At 47.2% G+C, this 14,149-nt stretch overlaps 1 protein-coding gene across 1 annotated transcript in view; it reads right to left on the bottom strand.

Annotated features, from left to right (window-relative positions):
* Positions 1 to 14,149, bottom strand: part of PAPPA (pappalysin 1) — a 160,151-nt gene that overhangs the window by 110,490 nt on the left and 35,512 nt on the right. The window contains exons 3-5 of the mRNA XM_087880010.1: positions 9,426 to 9,571; positions 3,665 to 3,958; positions 2,374 to 2,566 (exon numbers count right to left, since the gene is read on the bottom strand). Coding sequence (XP_087736136.1) covers positions 2,374 to 2,566; positions 3,665 to 3,958; positions 9,426 to 9,571 — 633 coding nt within the window. The remainder of the gene's footprint in view (positions 1 to 2,373; positions 2,567 to 3,664; positions 3,959 to 9,425; positions 9,572 to 14,149) is intronic.

The following is a 14,149-nucleotide window of genomic DNA, read 5'->3' on the forward strand; positions in this document are numbered from 1 at the left end:
GACAATTAACCAGTGGAACAGAAGTTGCCTCCAGAAGTTGTGGGTGCTCATCCAAATTTTCAATGCCTATTAATTGCTAGCTGAGATGAAGGCTAAATTTGCAGGAACGAACAAAAGGGCCAGTTATAGTTTCAAAAATAAGATTTTTAAGCAATTCCCTCCCTTCAGTCTTCAGGGGGAAAAGATTTATTTATTTATCCAAGATTGGGAGTGGGGGAAAACCTTAGAAAATGATGACATCATTGCAGGGGAATGTTTCCTTTGATATCTCCAGGTCATACCTGCTCGACCAAAAAACCGAACCCTCCCAGTGGAAGGGTCTGTAAAACAAAACTTGAGTGTTGATTTAAGACTTTTTTGTTATGAAATCTTAGATCAAGCAGGCTGGCCATTGGAGGCCATTTAAGCATCCCATTCGCCGGGACTTAATAAAAACAGACTGATGGAGGCTGAAGAGGGACCTCCGGACTGGTGTCTTTCATTACACAACAATTAGCCTTCGATCAGCAGGCCTCTTAATAGGCAGATTGAATTTATCGCGTGTACAATTGCCACCTTATGAAATATAAATTGTATGCACATTGTATGGCCTCCATCGAGGCCCAAGGAAAGGGGAAGTTGAGAATGAAAACTACAATGTAGGTGAGGGGATGTCTCCAGGGGTGGGCTTCAAAAATTTTCGCAAAGGGTTCTCTGCCCGGTTGCTGTGTGGGCGTGGCCATGGTGAGCATGGCCTAGTCAGCCTCCTGCACCACGGCGGAGGACGGGGGCATTTTTGCCCTCCCCAGGCTCTGGAGGCTTTTCTTGAGGCTCCAGGAGGGTGAAAATGGCCTCCCAAGGCTCCAGAGGCCCCCTTGAGGCCGGAAACGGGCCCATTTCCAGACTTCCAGAATTTTCAGGAGGCCCATTTTTCGCCCTCTCGGAGCCTCTGTACTTACTTGGCATCCAAGACTCCTGGGAGGGGCGGGGTGGGGTGGGGTGGGCGGGGCCAGCCAGTCATTGCAACTACCGGTTTGGCGAACCAGATGTAAAATTAGCTCCGGAGGCCCGTTGGAGGCCTTTTTCGAACTTCCGGTAGGCCCGTTTTTCACCCTCCCCGAGCCTCTGCGTGCGCCCTGCATCCAAAATGGGTCACGTGGGGACTCCTGGGAGGGGTGGGGTGGCGTGGGAGGGGCCAGCCAGGAGTGGGATTTGGGGGTTCTCCAAACTGCACAGAATCTTAGGTAGAGGTTCTCCCGAACCCCTCTGAACCCCCAGCAGCCCACGCGTGGAAGTCTCCACAGCCTTATTTATTTGTGAAATGTAGATGCCGCCCGTCTCACGATCGGACAACTTTTCTGGAGGAGGTACTGGCTGAGCTTGAATTTTAGTTCTTGGCTACTTTAGAAACCTAGTGTTTGAATTGGTCAAAATATTACGGAATCCGTGGTGAGCATCAACCTGTCAAACACTGGCTGAATCTGGGGAAGGAACTAAGCAGGGAATAAGTCTGGAATCCTTACGTAAGAACAAGAGGGCAAGATCTGGCCCCTCTTGAATGCTATTTGGACTCTTCCTGTGTGAATCTAATTGTTCACCCCAGTGGTGAAATCCAGTGGTGGGCGTGGTGTGGCTTGATGGGCATGGCTTGATGGGCATGGTAGGGGAAGGATACTGCAAAATCTCCATTCCCACCCCACTCCAGGGGAAGGACACTGCAAAATTTCCATTCCATCCCCACTCCTGGGGGAAGGATATTGCAAAATCTCCATTCCCACCCCACTCTGGGGCCAGCCAGAGGTGGTATTTGCCGGTTCTCCGAACTACTCAAAATTTCCACTACCGGTTCTCCAGAACCTGTCAGAACCTGCTGGATTTCACCCCTGGTTCACACCTAATATTAATCTTCCCAGACTGGTTGTCTACATTTAGATTAGATTAGACAAGGTCCAACAGCATTCAAGGGAATCAGACCTTGCCCTCTTGTGCCCAGGTAAGGATTCCAGACTAATTCCCTGCTTGACTCCTCCCCCCAGGGTCAGCCAATCTTTCTCCGACACAACATAATTATTTTCAATCTTTGTCTTGTGGCCAAACAGCTAGGATGCACAACATCTATTCCTCTTTTGTTTCTGGGACAATTCTTCAGCCTCCTTCCCTTTTCTGATCTTAAATTTGTTCACTCTTCCTTTCTCAGCAGGGTGCTCCTGTGAATTTTCTCCTATGGTACTCTGTCGGTTAGGCCCTGCTCCCTAATCAGATGTACACCCCACCAAAGAAGGGGAACAGTCATCCAACAACATTCGGAGCTCATTCCTCCCATAGCATTGACGGCTTTCTGAGTCTGCCTTCCAAAATTCACCCGATAATTCACATGTCGTCCCACCCATTCACCTTTCAAAGAAGTGTCGGTCGATTGGTGGAAACCACTCCAGAGTAACGGAGGCTTCTGTTCGGTCCACAATCTGAGGCGTGATGGCAATGGGGGCTGGCTTCTTGATATGTTGCCAGCTTTGATACACTAGATCTAAGTAGCAGTGCATACGGGCAACCTGGTTTGGGGTGAAGGAATTGGTGCAGTCATCATCTAGAGTAGCACACCCCATCGAAAAACAGGAGAGAGAGAGAGTTAAAACTTAGTAAAACAGGATTTCCCAGTTTTCTATCGGAATAACTACTAGCAGCTTTCTGAACTCAGCCAAAGTTGAAGTGCCGTATCTTAGTTGGTCTATAAAGCTCGCTTCGAGCTGAGCTGTGCTGACACAAATGTCCACATTATAATCTACCTGTTAAGCTTGCCCGGGGCTCGCCATAACTGGGGGGGTGGGAATGCAGCGGGAGCAATGAGCAAGGCAGCAGCTCGCCAGGGATGGCCCCACATCTGATGGCACCAAACAGCCACTGCGTTCCCCACCAAACCTGCGCCATCCAGCTGATCGGTCCCGACAGTCTTCTGCAGGGGCTACGTGTCACCCGCTGGGTCATTCCGGATGGCGAGGAAGACCGTTGCTGCCAGATGGGTGTCGGCCTTGGTGGTTACCACGGCGGCAGGACTTGTGCAGTCCCAACGCCGACAGACGCCGGATGGTGGTTACCGGTGGGCGTGGGCAGTGGATGGACAGGGGGTGGGGCCCAAAGACTCGAAAAGGCGCTGGGAGGCAGACACTCCCACCGCTGACTTTACAAGGAACCTGTTACCTATTCATCACGTACTGAGGCTCTGGCGTGTTTGTCGGGATTAAAGCTGAGTTCTGCCACATTTGAGTATATGTCCTGGCTCCCTTTGTTCCTACCAGGTCCGGCCTAAACCGGCTGAGACTACCAACACTATCTGTTTCCAAAGTATTACCGTATTTTTCAGAGTATAAGAAGCACCTTTTTCCTTCCAAAAAGAGGGTGAATTTCTGGGTGCATCTTATTCTCCGAATGTAGCTTTGGGTATGGACCTCACCGCATTCACTAGCTGAATGCAGCGTTGAGCAACCTGTGAGTCCAGATATTGTGCAACGTTGTCTAAAGCCAACCTTGGCAACTTTAAGACTGGCACATTTCAACTCCCAGAATTCCCCGAGCCAGCAAGGGGGAATTCTGGGAGTTGAAGTTGACAGGTTGCCAAAGCTGGGTACCGCCAAAAGTCTAAAGCCTACAATCAGCCAAGTATTTTAGCAGAAAATGTAGTTCTTACCTGCGTAGCTCATAAAGTTGTTGAACGGTGTATTCTGGAAGTTATGGAACCCACACATGTTACTATTAGCAGGAGGATCAGCGCAGACTTTGTGAGTCGGGGTAGGATTGGTATCGTGGCAGAGGTCTCCCGTCTCGAAGGATGGTTCCGTTTCCATGCATGGGTCGCTGCAGGAGAAGACCTCAGACACCCCTTTAAAGACATGGTAGAGTCCGAGGCTGTGTCCGACTTCATGGATCATGGTGTGGGTGTGACCCGCAATGCCGTAGAAGGAAGGGTTCAGGACGATACCTCCTACATGGACAAGAAGGAGGAAGGGACATTGTTCAATGCTTCAGGAACATTGTGGAAGAAAAAAACCCCACACAGATACAAGATTTGTGTGGTGTCATGGCCACAGGCCTACCAACATCATATGCAACGAACTTCCTTTGAAATGGGGACAAAATGAATTGTGTGGACTCCAATTCTTGATGCATGCTCCCTGGAACCCTAAGCAATGCCACCGCTCAGATCCAGAAAAGAAGACCAACAAAACTTCTTGATTGCTTCCTTGTTGTTTGTAGGCTTGGGAGCAAGGAAGGACATACATCAGAGGAGGAAGAGGAAGAGAAGCAGGATGAAGGAACTAACTTAAGGCATTATACTTCTTCTTCCTCCTCCTGTTTTCCCCACAATAACAACCCAATGAGGTGAATAGAGCTGAGAGAGAATGACTGGCTCAAGGTCACCCAACCAGCTTTCATGGCTAAAGCAAGACTAGAACTCATCGACTCCTGGTGATTGGCCCAAAGTCACCCAGCCAACTTTCACGGCTAAAACGGGACTAGAACTCACCGACTCCTGGTGATTGGCCCAAAGTCAACCAGTTACTATTCATGCCTAAAGTGGGATTAGAACTCACAGTCTTCTGGTGATTGGCCGAATGTCACCCAGCCAGCTTTTATGGCTAAGGCAGGACTAGAACCCACCAACTCCTGGTGATTGGCCCAAAGTCAACCAGTTACCATTCATGTCTAAGGTGGGATTAGAACTCACCATCTCCTGGTGATTGGCCGAAAATCACCCAGCCAGCTTTCATGGCTAAGGGGAAAAACTCGAACTCACCAACTCCTGCTGATTGGCCAAAAGTCACCCAGCTGGCATTCATGGCTAAATTGAGATTAGAATTTATCATCTACTGATTTCTAGGCTGGCGCCTTCACCCCTATTCCCAATTCCTGGATACCATCTCTTGGGAATATAATACTCCTAAGTAGTGGTGGAATTCAATTCTTTTTTACTACCAGTTCTGTGGGCGTGGCTTGGTGGGCATGGATTGGTGGGCATGGCAGGGGAAGGATACTGCAAAATCTCCATTCCCTCACCACTCCAAGGGAAGGATACTGCAAAATCCCCATTCCCTCCCCACTCCTGGGGGAAGGATATTGCAAAATCCCCATTCCCACCCGACTCTGGGTTCAGCCAGAGGTGGTATTTGCCGGTTCTCTGAACTACTCAAAATAGAATAGCACCCCTGCTCCCAACAGATTGTATGAGAATCCAAACAGAATCTACGAGTGTGTACGAGTTGTTTTTGCAAACAGATTCATCCCAAAGCACCATTCCTCTTATCTTTCCCAGTTTTATTTTCTTCTTCTCTTGTTTGAGGCTTTGGAGTTTGGCTTTCTTTTTGTTTATGTTTCTCTTTCTTTCTGATGGTTGGAGATATTGGGGAAGGGAAAAAAAAATTCTCCCTGAACGGAAAAGATAAACATCGCAGTAGAGGCTGGCACAACTTTATCAGGGCCAAGTTAGCTGAGCAGGTTGTTAGATTCTTCTGTCTGTTTGAGGGAGGTGGGGGTGGTTTTTGGGGGAAAGGGGAGAGAAGAGGAATATTTTTCACCGCTGTCAAAGGTCTAAATCAATTATCCCTTCTTCTTTTTTTCATTTAAAAACGAAAGAGGGAGATTGGGGGGTTTTTTTGGTCTCTGTGTGCCCCGATGATAATGTATTCCAGAGTTAAGATCTGGACAACTGAACATATTTCATTTTATTTTCTTATTAAACAGATATTGGATTTAGAGAACGGGGTGGGGGAAACGAATATGGAGAGGTGGGGCAGGATTTTTCTGAGCGAGAAGGGGGCAGAGAAGGTGTCTAAACAGGAAATTAATTTTCTTTATTCTTGGGTTCCCCTCCTCCCTCCCTCCTTCCTTCCTTGGGAGCTGACTTCAAACTGATGGTACAATAATTAGAATTGGTGCTCTTGTGGGTAAATTCACCTAAGAGATTCTCCCTTTGAACAACAATTAATGGGTGGAAAGGAATGGAGTGGAATGGAATGGAATGGAATGGAGAGGAGGGGAAGGGAAGGGAAGGGAGGGAAGGGAAGGGAAGGGAAGGGAAGGGAAGGGAAGGGAAGGGAAGGGAAGGGAAGGGGAGGGGAGGGAAGGGAAGGGAAGGGAGTGGAGTGGAGTGGAGTGGAGTGAAGAGCAGAGCAGAGCAGAGCAGAGCAGAGCAGAGCAGAGCAGAGCAGAGCAGAGGAATGGAATGAAAGGGAAGGGAAGAGAAGAGAAGAGAAGAGAAGAGAAGAGAAGAGAAGAGAAGAGAAGAGAAGAGAAGAGAAGATAGAGTAGAGTAGAGTAGAGTAGAGTAGAGTAGAGTAGAGTAGAGTAGAGTAGAGTAGAGTAGAGTAGAGTAGAGTAGAGTAGTGTAGAGTAGAGTAGTGTAGAGTCGAATCTCTAGATATTTTCTAAAACTAGCTAATAACACCACCTTTTTGGGGGCAGTAGTACCATAAAATCATGTATCAATGGAAAGATAATTTAATCAAGAATGTAATGCAATAACTTTTATGAAGGGTTTGCTATTAGAATAGCAGTCTAAAGAAGAGAAGTGAAACACATAGAAAAAAAGAGACTATACAAAAATTATCCCCATAGAAAAAAACAAGATATACAAAAATTATCCCCATGTCAGTTAATCCTTAGTTGGGTAACCTTTAGCACGAATGACGGCCTTACAACGTCTTCCCATGGAGTGAACCAAGTCTTTGAGTTCCGTGGCTGTTATAATGTGAAACCAAGATTGAAGGATGGCTTCTATTAACTGGGTTTTATTGCTGGGTCGCTTCTGACTAACAAGTTTCTTTAGTTGGAAAATCCATCAATTTTCCATTGGGTGAAGGGCTATTCCCAGCCATTCCAGCAGTGGAACAGGATTATCTTGAAACTCCAAAAGGAAAAAAAAGTGGTGTTATTAGCCATTAAACCTCACAAATGCACTTTTCCCAAACGATTTCCACAATTTTGGCCACTACTGTAGATTTACAAATGACAGACTCAATAATCCCTCTGTATTGGCAACTCTTTGGTCAGTCCAAGCTTTAATTAAACCTTAAAAGAGAGGATAGGCAGCTGACAATGTCACCAAGACATCTGATAAATCCAGCAGGAGGTGCTAGAAGAGAGCATAATGTTAATTGGTCCAAATATCCAGTTATTGGAATTGGAACGTTCGGTTCCTCTTTGGCTGTTACACAGGTACCCGAATAACAGAGTTGGAAGGGACCTTGGAGGTCTTCTAGTCCAACCCCCTGCTTAAGCAGGAGACCCTATACCAGTGATGGCTAACCTTTTTGCCATCGTGTGCCAAAAGCGGGGGGAGTGTGGGGAGGGGGGGTCGCACCCATGCATGCCCACACCCATAATTCAGTGCACCCCGCTCCCCCCGTGCAGGCACGTGTGACACCCCTGCGCTCCCCCCCGCTTTTGGCACGCGATGGCATGGTGGGCCCAGTAGGCCCGTTTTTCGCCCTCCCCAGGCTCCAGAGGCTTACTTGGAGCCTGGGGAAGGCAAAAATAGCCTTCCCCATCACCCCGGAGGCCCTCCGGAAGCCAGAAATGGCCCATTTGCCGACTTCCGGTGGGACTGGAAGGCCCATTCTTTGCTCTCCCCAGCCTCCAGAGTCTTTCTAGGAGCCTGGGGAGGGCGAAAATGCCCTCCCCCCCCGGGAGGCCCTCCAGAGGCCAGAAATAGCCTTCCAGTGGGCCCGGAAGGCCCGAAAATCAGCTGAGCTAGGGCAACACTCGCGTGCCCTGTGGCACGCGTGCCATAGGTTCGCCATCACGGCCCTATACCATTCTGGACAAATGGCCGTCCAGTCTCTACTTGAAAATCTCCAATGGTGGAGCACCTACAGCTACTGGAGGGAAGCCATTCTACTGGTTAATTGTTCTCACGGTCAAGAAATTTCCCTTTAACTCTAGGAGTTCTTAGTTTTCCTCCTGTGGCTAATGCTGAAGTAGAACCTAAATGCAAATGAAGTTGTCCTCTGGATATATTTCTCCCATCCAGTCACCCAGCTCAGCTCTGTTTCTCTCCGTTACAGAATGTCTTCTCGTCAGTTACGGTGCCCAGAGCATTCGTCAGATTCCGAGGGCTCCAGGGCAAAGTCAAATATTTTATATTGATCACACTGAGTTTCATCTTGGTGTTTAAACCCATCCTGGGAAGTCTGTGGAGATTCTCAACCATCTTGTCCCAAAGGGTGCTTTTTCAAAATGGCAACTGGACTTTGCTTTTTCCTTGAAGACGTTTCGCTTCTCATCCAAGAAGCTTCTTCAGTTCTGACGAGTTCCGAAATTCTCCAGAACTGAAGAAGCTTCTTGGATGAGAAGCGAAACGTCTTCAAGGGAAAAAAACAAAACAAAATTCCAGTTGCCTTTTGAAAAAAAAAAACACCTTTGAAGCCATCCTAGGAAGCAACATGCCAAAATTGGCATAAAGGCTCTTTGCAAATTCTCCATTCCATTTGTACGCAGATAAGTTGGGTGGAGCCTGTTCTTTAACTTTTCCAAGAGAAAGAAGTCCAACAATTACTTCCCACCTCTGCTTTGGGTTTTGAGTTCCTTTATGGTGTCTTCTCTTGAGTTTGAAAGGACAGGATATTCATGTAAGTGTCTTCTTTACCTCTTCATTGTCCTTCAATCAATGGTCTCCAATACTTGTCTGGATAAGTCCCTGTAGGTTGGGTTGTTTTTTTTTTTGGCAAGGTGTTTTCAGAAGTGGTTTGCCATTGCCTCCTTCCTAGGGCTGAGAGAGAAGGACTGGCCCAAGGTCACCCACCCAGTTGGCTTCATGCCGAAAGTGGGACTAGAACTCACCATCTCCTTGTTCCTTCACCAACGACTCCAAACTGGCTCTCTACCTCTTCATTAAGAAGGTAAAAGTTCCCCTTGCACATATGTGCTAGTCGTTCCCGACTCTAGGGGGCGGTGCTCATCTCCATTTCAAAGCCGAAGAGCCAGCGCTGTCCGAAGACGTCTCCGTGGTCATGTGGCCGGCAGAGACGCCACTCTACCCAGTTTCCCAACGATGTTTTCCATCCATTTTGCGACCTTTCTCGCCGCGGTCGTTAAGCGAATCGGCGTTAGCAATTACGGGTTGTTGAGTGAATCTATCTGCCCCAAATGGATTTTGCTTTTCGGAGAGTCGCAAAAAAGGAGATCGCATTACACACACACACACACACACACACACACACACACACACACACACAGAGGATCCTGCAACCGTCATAAATACGAGTCAGTCACCAAGAGTTTGAATTTTGATCACGTGACTGCGGGGAGGCTTCATCGGTCGTAAACAGGGGTGGTCTGAATACCACCACTGGCCGTAAGTAAGTGTTTGGTGGCGTTGCAACTTCGAATGGTCACTAAACGAACTGCTGTAAGGCGAGGACTATCTAACCACTCCACCCACCGCTCTGCCTTACCCAAGTGCACCAAGGCTTCTTTATCCCAAGGAAAGGTGGCCATGCCAGCCAGCTCTTCTTCGGAAGAATTGGCGAAGAAAATGTTGAGGTGTGTGGAGCCGTTCAGGTTGAGCCTGTTCTTCAGTTCCTTGACATCTAAGTAGGCCCTGAAACGAGAAGAAGAAAGACCGGTCAGCGTGCTAATGTTGGGTCGTCCTCATACCTGTGTCAGGTATTATCTAACGTACCTCGACTTCAGAGTGGCTGTTGGAAACTCTTGTCTTGCCCCATCCAAGCTACCTTTAGAGGATGAGTCAGAAATTGAAGTTTTTCAAGACATCCATTTGTCCAGGTGGGTTTAAGGCAGTGGTGAAATCCAAATTTTTTTTTACTACCAGTTCTGTGTGGCTTGGTGGGCATGGCAGGGGAAAGGATACTGCAAAATCCCCACTCCAGGGGAAAGATACTGCAAAATCCCCATTCTCTCCCCACCCCTAGAGGAAGGATACTGCAAAATCCACATTCCCACTCCACTCCAGGAGAGGGATACTGCAAAATCCCCATTCCCACCCACCCCTAGGGGAAGGATATTGCAAAATCCCCATTCTCTCCCCACCCCTAGAGGAAGGATACTGCAAAATCCCCATTCCCACTCCACTCCAGGAGAGGGATACTGCAAAATCCCCATTCCCTCCCCACCCTAGAGGAAGGATACTGCAAAATCCCCATTCCCTCCCCACTCCTAGAGGAAGGATACTGCAAAATCCCCATTCCCACTCCATTCCAGGAGAGGGATACTGCAAAATCCCCATTCCCTCCCCACCCCTAGGGGAAGGATACTGCAAAATCCCCATTCCCTCCCCACTCCTAGGGGAAGGATACTGCAAAATCCCCATTCCCACCGCCTTCCTAGGGGAAGGATACTGCAAAATCCCCATTCCCACCCCACTCTGGGGCCAGCCAGAGGTGATATTTGCCGGTTCTCCGAACTACTCAAAATTTCCGCAACCGGTTCTCCAGAATCTGTCAGACCCTGCTGGATTTCACCCCTGGTTTAAGGTCTCCTGCCTTGGCCAAAGGGGTCGGACTAGAAGACCTCCCAAGATCCCTTCCAGCACAGCCCTAGGATTGTATGCTTCTATGCGGACTGCCTATTCTTTCCAGAGAACCCTTCCCAGGGTTCAAATCAGCCAGCTGCAAGAAGAACCACCCTTCCAATTCCTCACCCTAATAAATGAGGAACACCTACAGTTTGACGCCATGGCCCTTTTCGTCTCCCATTAAACACCCACTTGGGCAGAACGTCTTACGGGAAATGAGTGTATCAAGAAAAATGCTTTTGTGACATACGATCCCAAAACATTCCTGGAGTTGCTAGTGTACCGGATCCATCTTGCGACAACGATGGAGAGATTTTTTTCCCTAACATCAGCCGCTTACTCACAGGTTAACGACGAGCTGCCACGAGGAGGAAGCCCAAGTTGCTCTTCTCATATGACCTTATTGCTAACATAAGGGTGGGGAAAACACCTGCATCAAAACACCCTTCCTGTAACCAAGGTTCTACACAGTTTGACAATAAAGGAATATTAAAATAAAGGAAAAATAAAGGCTGCAGTTGCCATGGTCATTTCTCCCATCTCCTCATTCCAAGAAACTTCCTAAAACAGTGAGGACAATTCATCAGTGGAACAGCTTGCCTCCAGAAATTGTAGGTGATCCCACACAGGAGCTTTTCAAGAAGAAATTGGACAGCCGCCTATCTGAAATAGCCATAGCGCTTAAGACTTACTGTATTTTTCAGAGCATAAGACGCACCTTTTTCCCCCAAAAAAGTGGGTGAAAATCTGGGTGTGTCTTACACTCTGAATGTAGCCCTGCCCTGTTTCTCAAACGGAGGTTTCAGAGGCTGAAAAAAACATCAGAAACGAAGCTTCAGAAAAAAAAAGAAGCCTCCAAACAGAGCTTCAGAGGCTTTTTTTCTGAAGCTGTTTTGGAGGCTTTCAGAGGCAGGAAAAAAAGTTTTTTCTAAAATGGAGTTTCAGAAGTTTCAGAAGCAGAAAAAAAAAAGCAAGGCACAGAGCTCACAACTAAGGAACCTGTTGCTAAAATTCACCTCTGGAAAAGGCTGATTGGGGGTAGTCCGGGAGGCTGATCCACATGCCAATCAGCTTTTTTCTTATTTTCCTCCCCCAAAATTAAGGTGCATCTTACACTCCGGTGCGTCTTATACTCCGAAAAATACGGTATATACCGCTTCACAGTGCTTTTACAGCCCTCTCTAAGCAGTTTATAGAGTCAGCCTATTGCCCCCAACAATCTGGGTCCTCATTTTACATACCTTGGAAGGACGGAAGGCAGAGTCAACCTTGAACAGGTCAAGGTCAAAGATTTTAATTGGGTTTTTAAAAATGGGATTTTAAATTTGGGGTTTTAAATTGAGCCTATCATTTAATCATTTTAATTATTTTTTTTAATTTTGTCTGTCTGTGTGCTTTTAATCAGGCTGTACACCGCCCTGAGTCCTTCGGGAGAAGGGCGGTATAGAAATAAAATTAATAAATAATAAATAATAAATAAATAAGATCAAACTCCAGACCGCGAGCAGAGTTTGCCTGCAATACTGCAGCTTAACCACTGCACCATCGCGGAGCCTAATGCAACATCTGATCAGCCACAGCAATAGCCATAGCGCTTAGACTTATATACCGCTTCACAGTGCTTTACAGCCCTGTCTAAGCGGGTTAACAGAATCAGCCTATTGCCCCACAACAATCTGGCTCCTCATTTTACTGCCTTCTGCTGAGTCACACTTTTGTTCTGTCTAAGACAGTTTTGGCAACTCCACAAAGTTTCAAGTGAGAATTGTCCAATCTGAACTCAGATGCTCAGCCATTGAGTTACACTCCCTCACCTTATAATCATAACAAGTTGCCTTGGAAGCAAATCACTAGTTTATACAGCACTGGTCTCCAAAGTTTGAGGGAGTCATCTTCCCTCCATCCCATTTGTAGTTACCAAAGACTGAGATGAGGTTCAAAAGAGGTTGTCACTGCACTACAACTCCTTCATTTAAAGTCCCATATCTTATAGGTTCTTGGGTTTCTGTTGATCTCCATCCCCACCTTGGCACAAAAATGCTACGAAGTCTTCAACCGTTTCTCCCTGCTGACCAGCACGAAACGTCTCATGAACGTCAGCGTAGAATTTTGCAAATTTTGGAAGGGTGGAAACCAAAGAAACCAATTCACTAGCTTTCCATTCAATGCTTGACATTTCTCTACTGGACAGGAGAGAGAGAGAAAGAGAGAGATCTGGAAATCCAGGTGTGACCCATCAGGATATAATTTCAAAACGGATGCCACCTTGCAATACTTTGATTAAACGTGATGTTGGGATCCATCCCTGGTGAGCAAAATGCCAGGTTGGGATTTCATGGAGAATGGATTTTGTCCGACCCTGTAGATCTTATTTGAATGAGATGTAGGAGAAGAAGAGGCAGAGCCTGAAGTATGGACTCAAGAGGGGGAATCAGCCTGGAATCCTTACATTCTCACAAACGATCTGAGTTTCGACTTTTCTTGAATTCTGTAGTGTCAATTTAGTCCTGGACATTGGTTGACTAGATTCTTGGGTATAAAAGAATAATGAGCAATAAATCAGCTTATGTGGAACTTAAATCCTAATTTATCATGCCTGGCATGGGACTCAGTGTGCAATTGTGGGGTGGTAGAGGAAGGGTAACATACTAAAAAGCAGATAACATACTAAAAAGCAGAGACATCATCCTGCCAACAGAAGTGCAAATAGTCAAGGCTATGGTTTTCCCAGTTGCAATGTATATATGGCTTTGAAAGTTGGACCTTAAGAAAGGCTGAGTGCCAAAGAACTGAGGCCTGTGAACCAGTGGTGAAATCCAAATTTTTTTAGTACCGGTTCTGTGGGCATGGCTTGGTGGGCGTGGTGTGGCTTGGTAGGGGAAGGATACTGCAAAATCCCCATTCTCACCCCACTCCAGGGAAGGATACTGCAAAATCCCCATTCCCTCCCCATTCCTGGGAGAAGGATATTGCAAAATCTCCATTCCCACTCCACTCCAGGGGAAGGATACTGCAAAATCCCCATTTCTGGGGGAAGGATATTGCAAAATCTCCATTCCCACCTCACTCTGGGACCAGCCAGAGGTGGTATTTGCCAGTTTTCCGAAATACTCAAAATTTCCACTACCGGTTCTCTGAACTGCTCAAAATTTCCGCCACCGGTTCGCCAGAACCTGTCAGAGCCTGCTGGATTTCACCCCTGCTTTGAACTATGGTGCTGGAGAAGACTCCTGCGAGTCCCTTGGACTGCAAGGCGATCCAACCGGTCACTCCTAGAGGAGATCAACCCTGACTGCTCTTTAGAAGGCCAGATCCTGAAGATGAAACTCAAATACTGTGGCCACCTAATGAGGAGGAAGGACTCACTGGAGAAGAGCCTAATGCTGGGAACGATGGAGGGCAAAAGAAGAAGGGGACGGCAGAGAATGAGGTGGCTGGATGGAGTCATTGAAGCAGTCGGCGTGAGTTTAAATGGACTCCAGAGGATAGTAGAGGACAGGAAGGCCCAGAGGAATGTTGTCCATGGGCTTGTGATAGGTCGCAACTAACAACAGAGGAAGGATTGGGCCTAGGAGAAAAAAAAAAAAAGGAAGGAGACCTAGTTAAGTATTCTCCGCAGAGAATAACCAGGTTATGTGGGCTGTT

The sequence above is a fragment of the Pantherophis guttatus genome, chromosome 16, assembly GCF_059756535.1.
Source record: "Pantherophis guttatus breed Tessera chromosome 16, ASM5975653v1, whole genome shotgun sequence".
NCBI lineage: Eukaryota > Metazoa > Chordata > Lepidosauria > Squamata > Colubridae > Pantherophis > Pantherophis guttatus.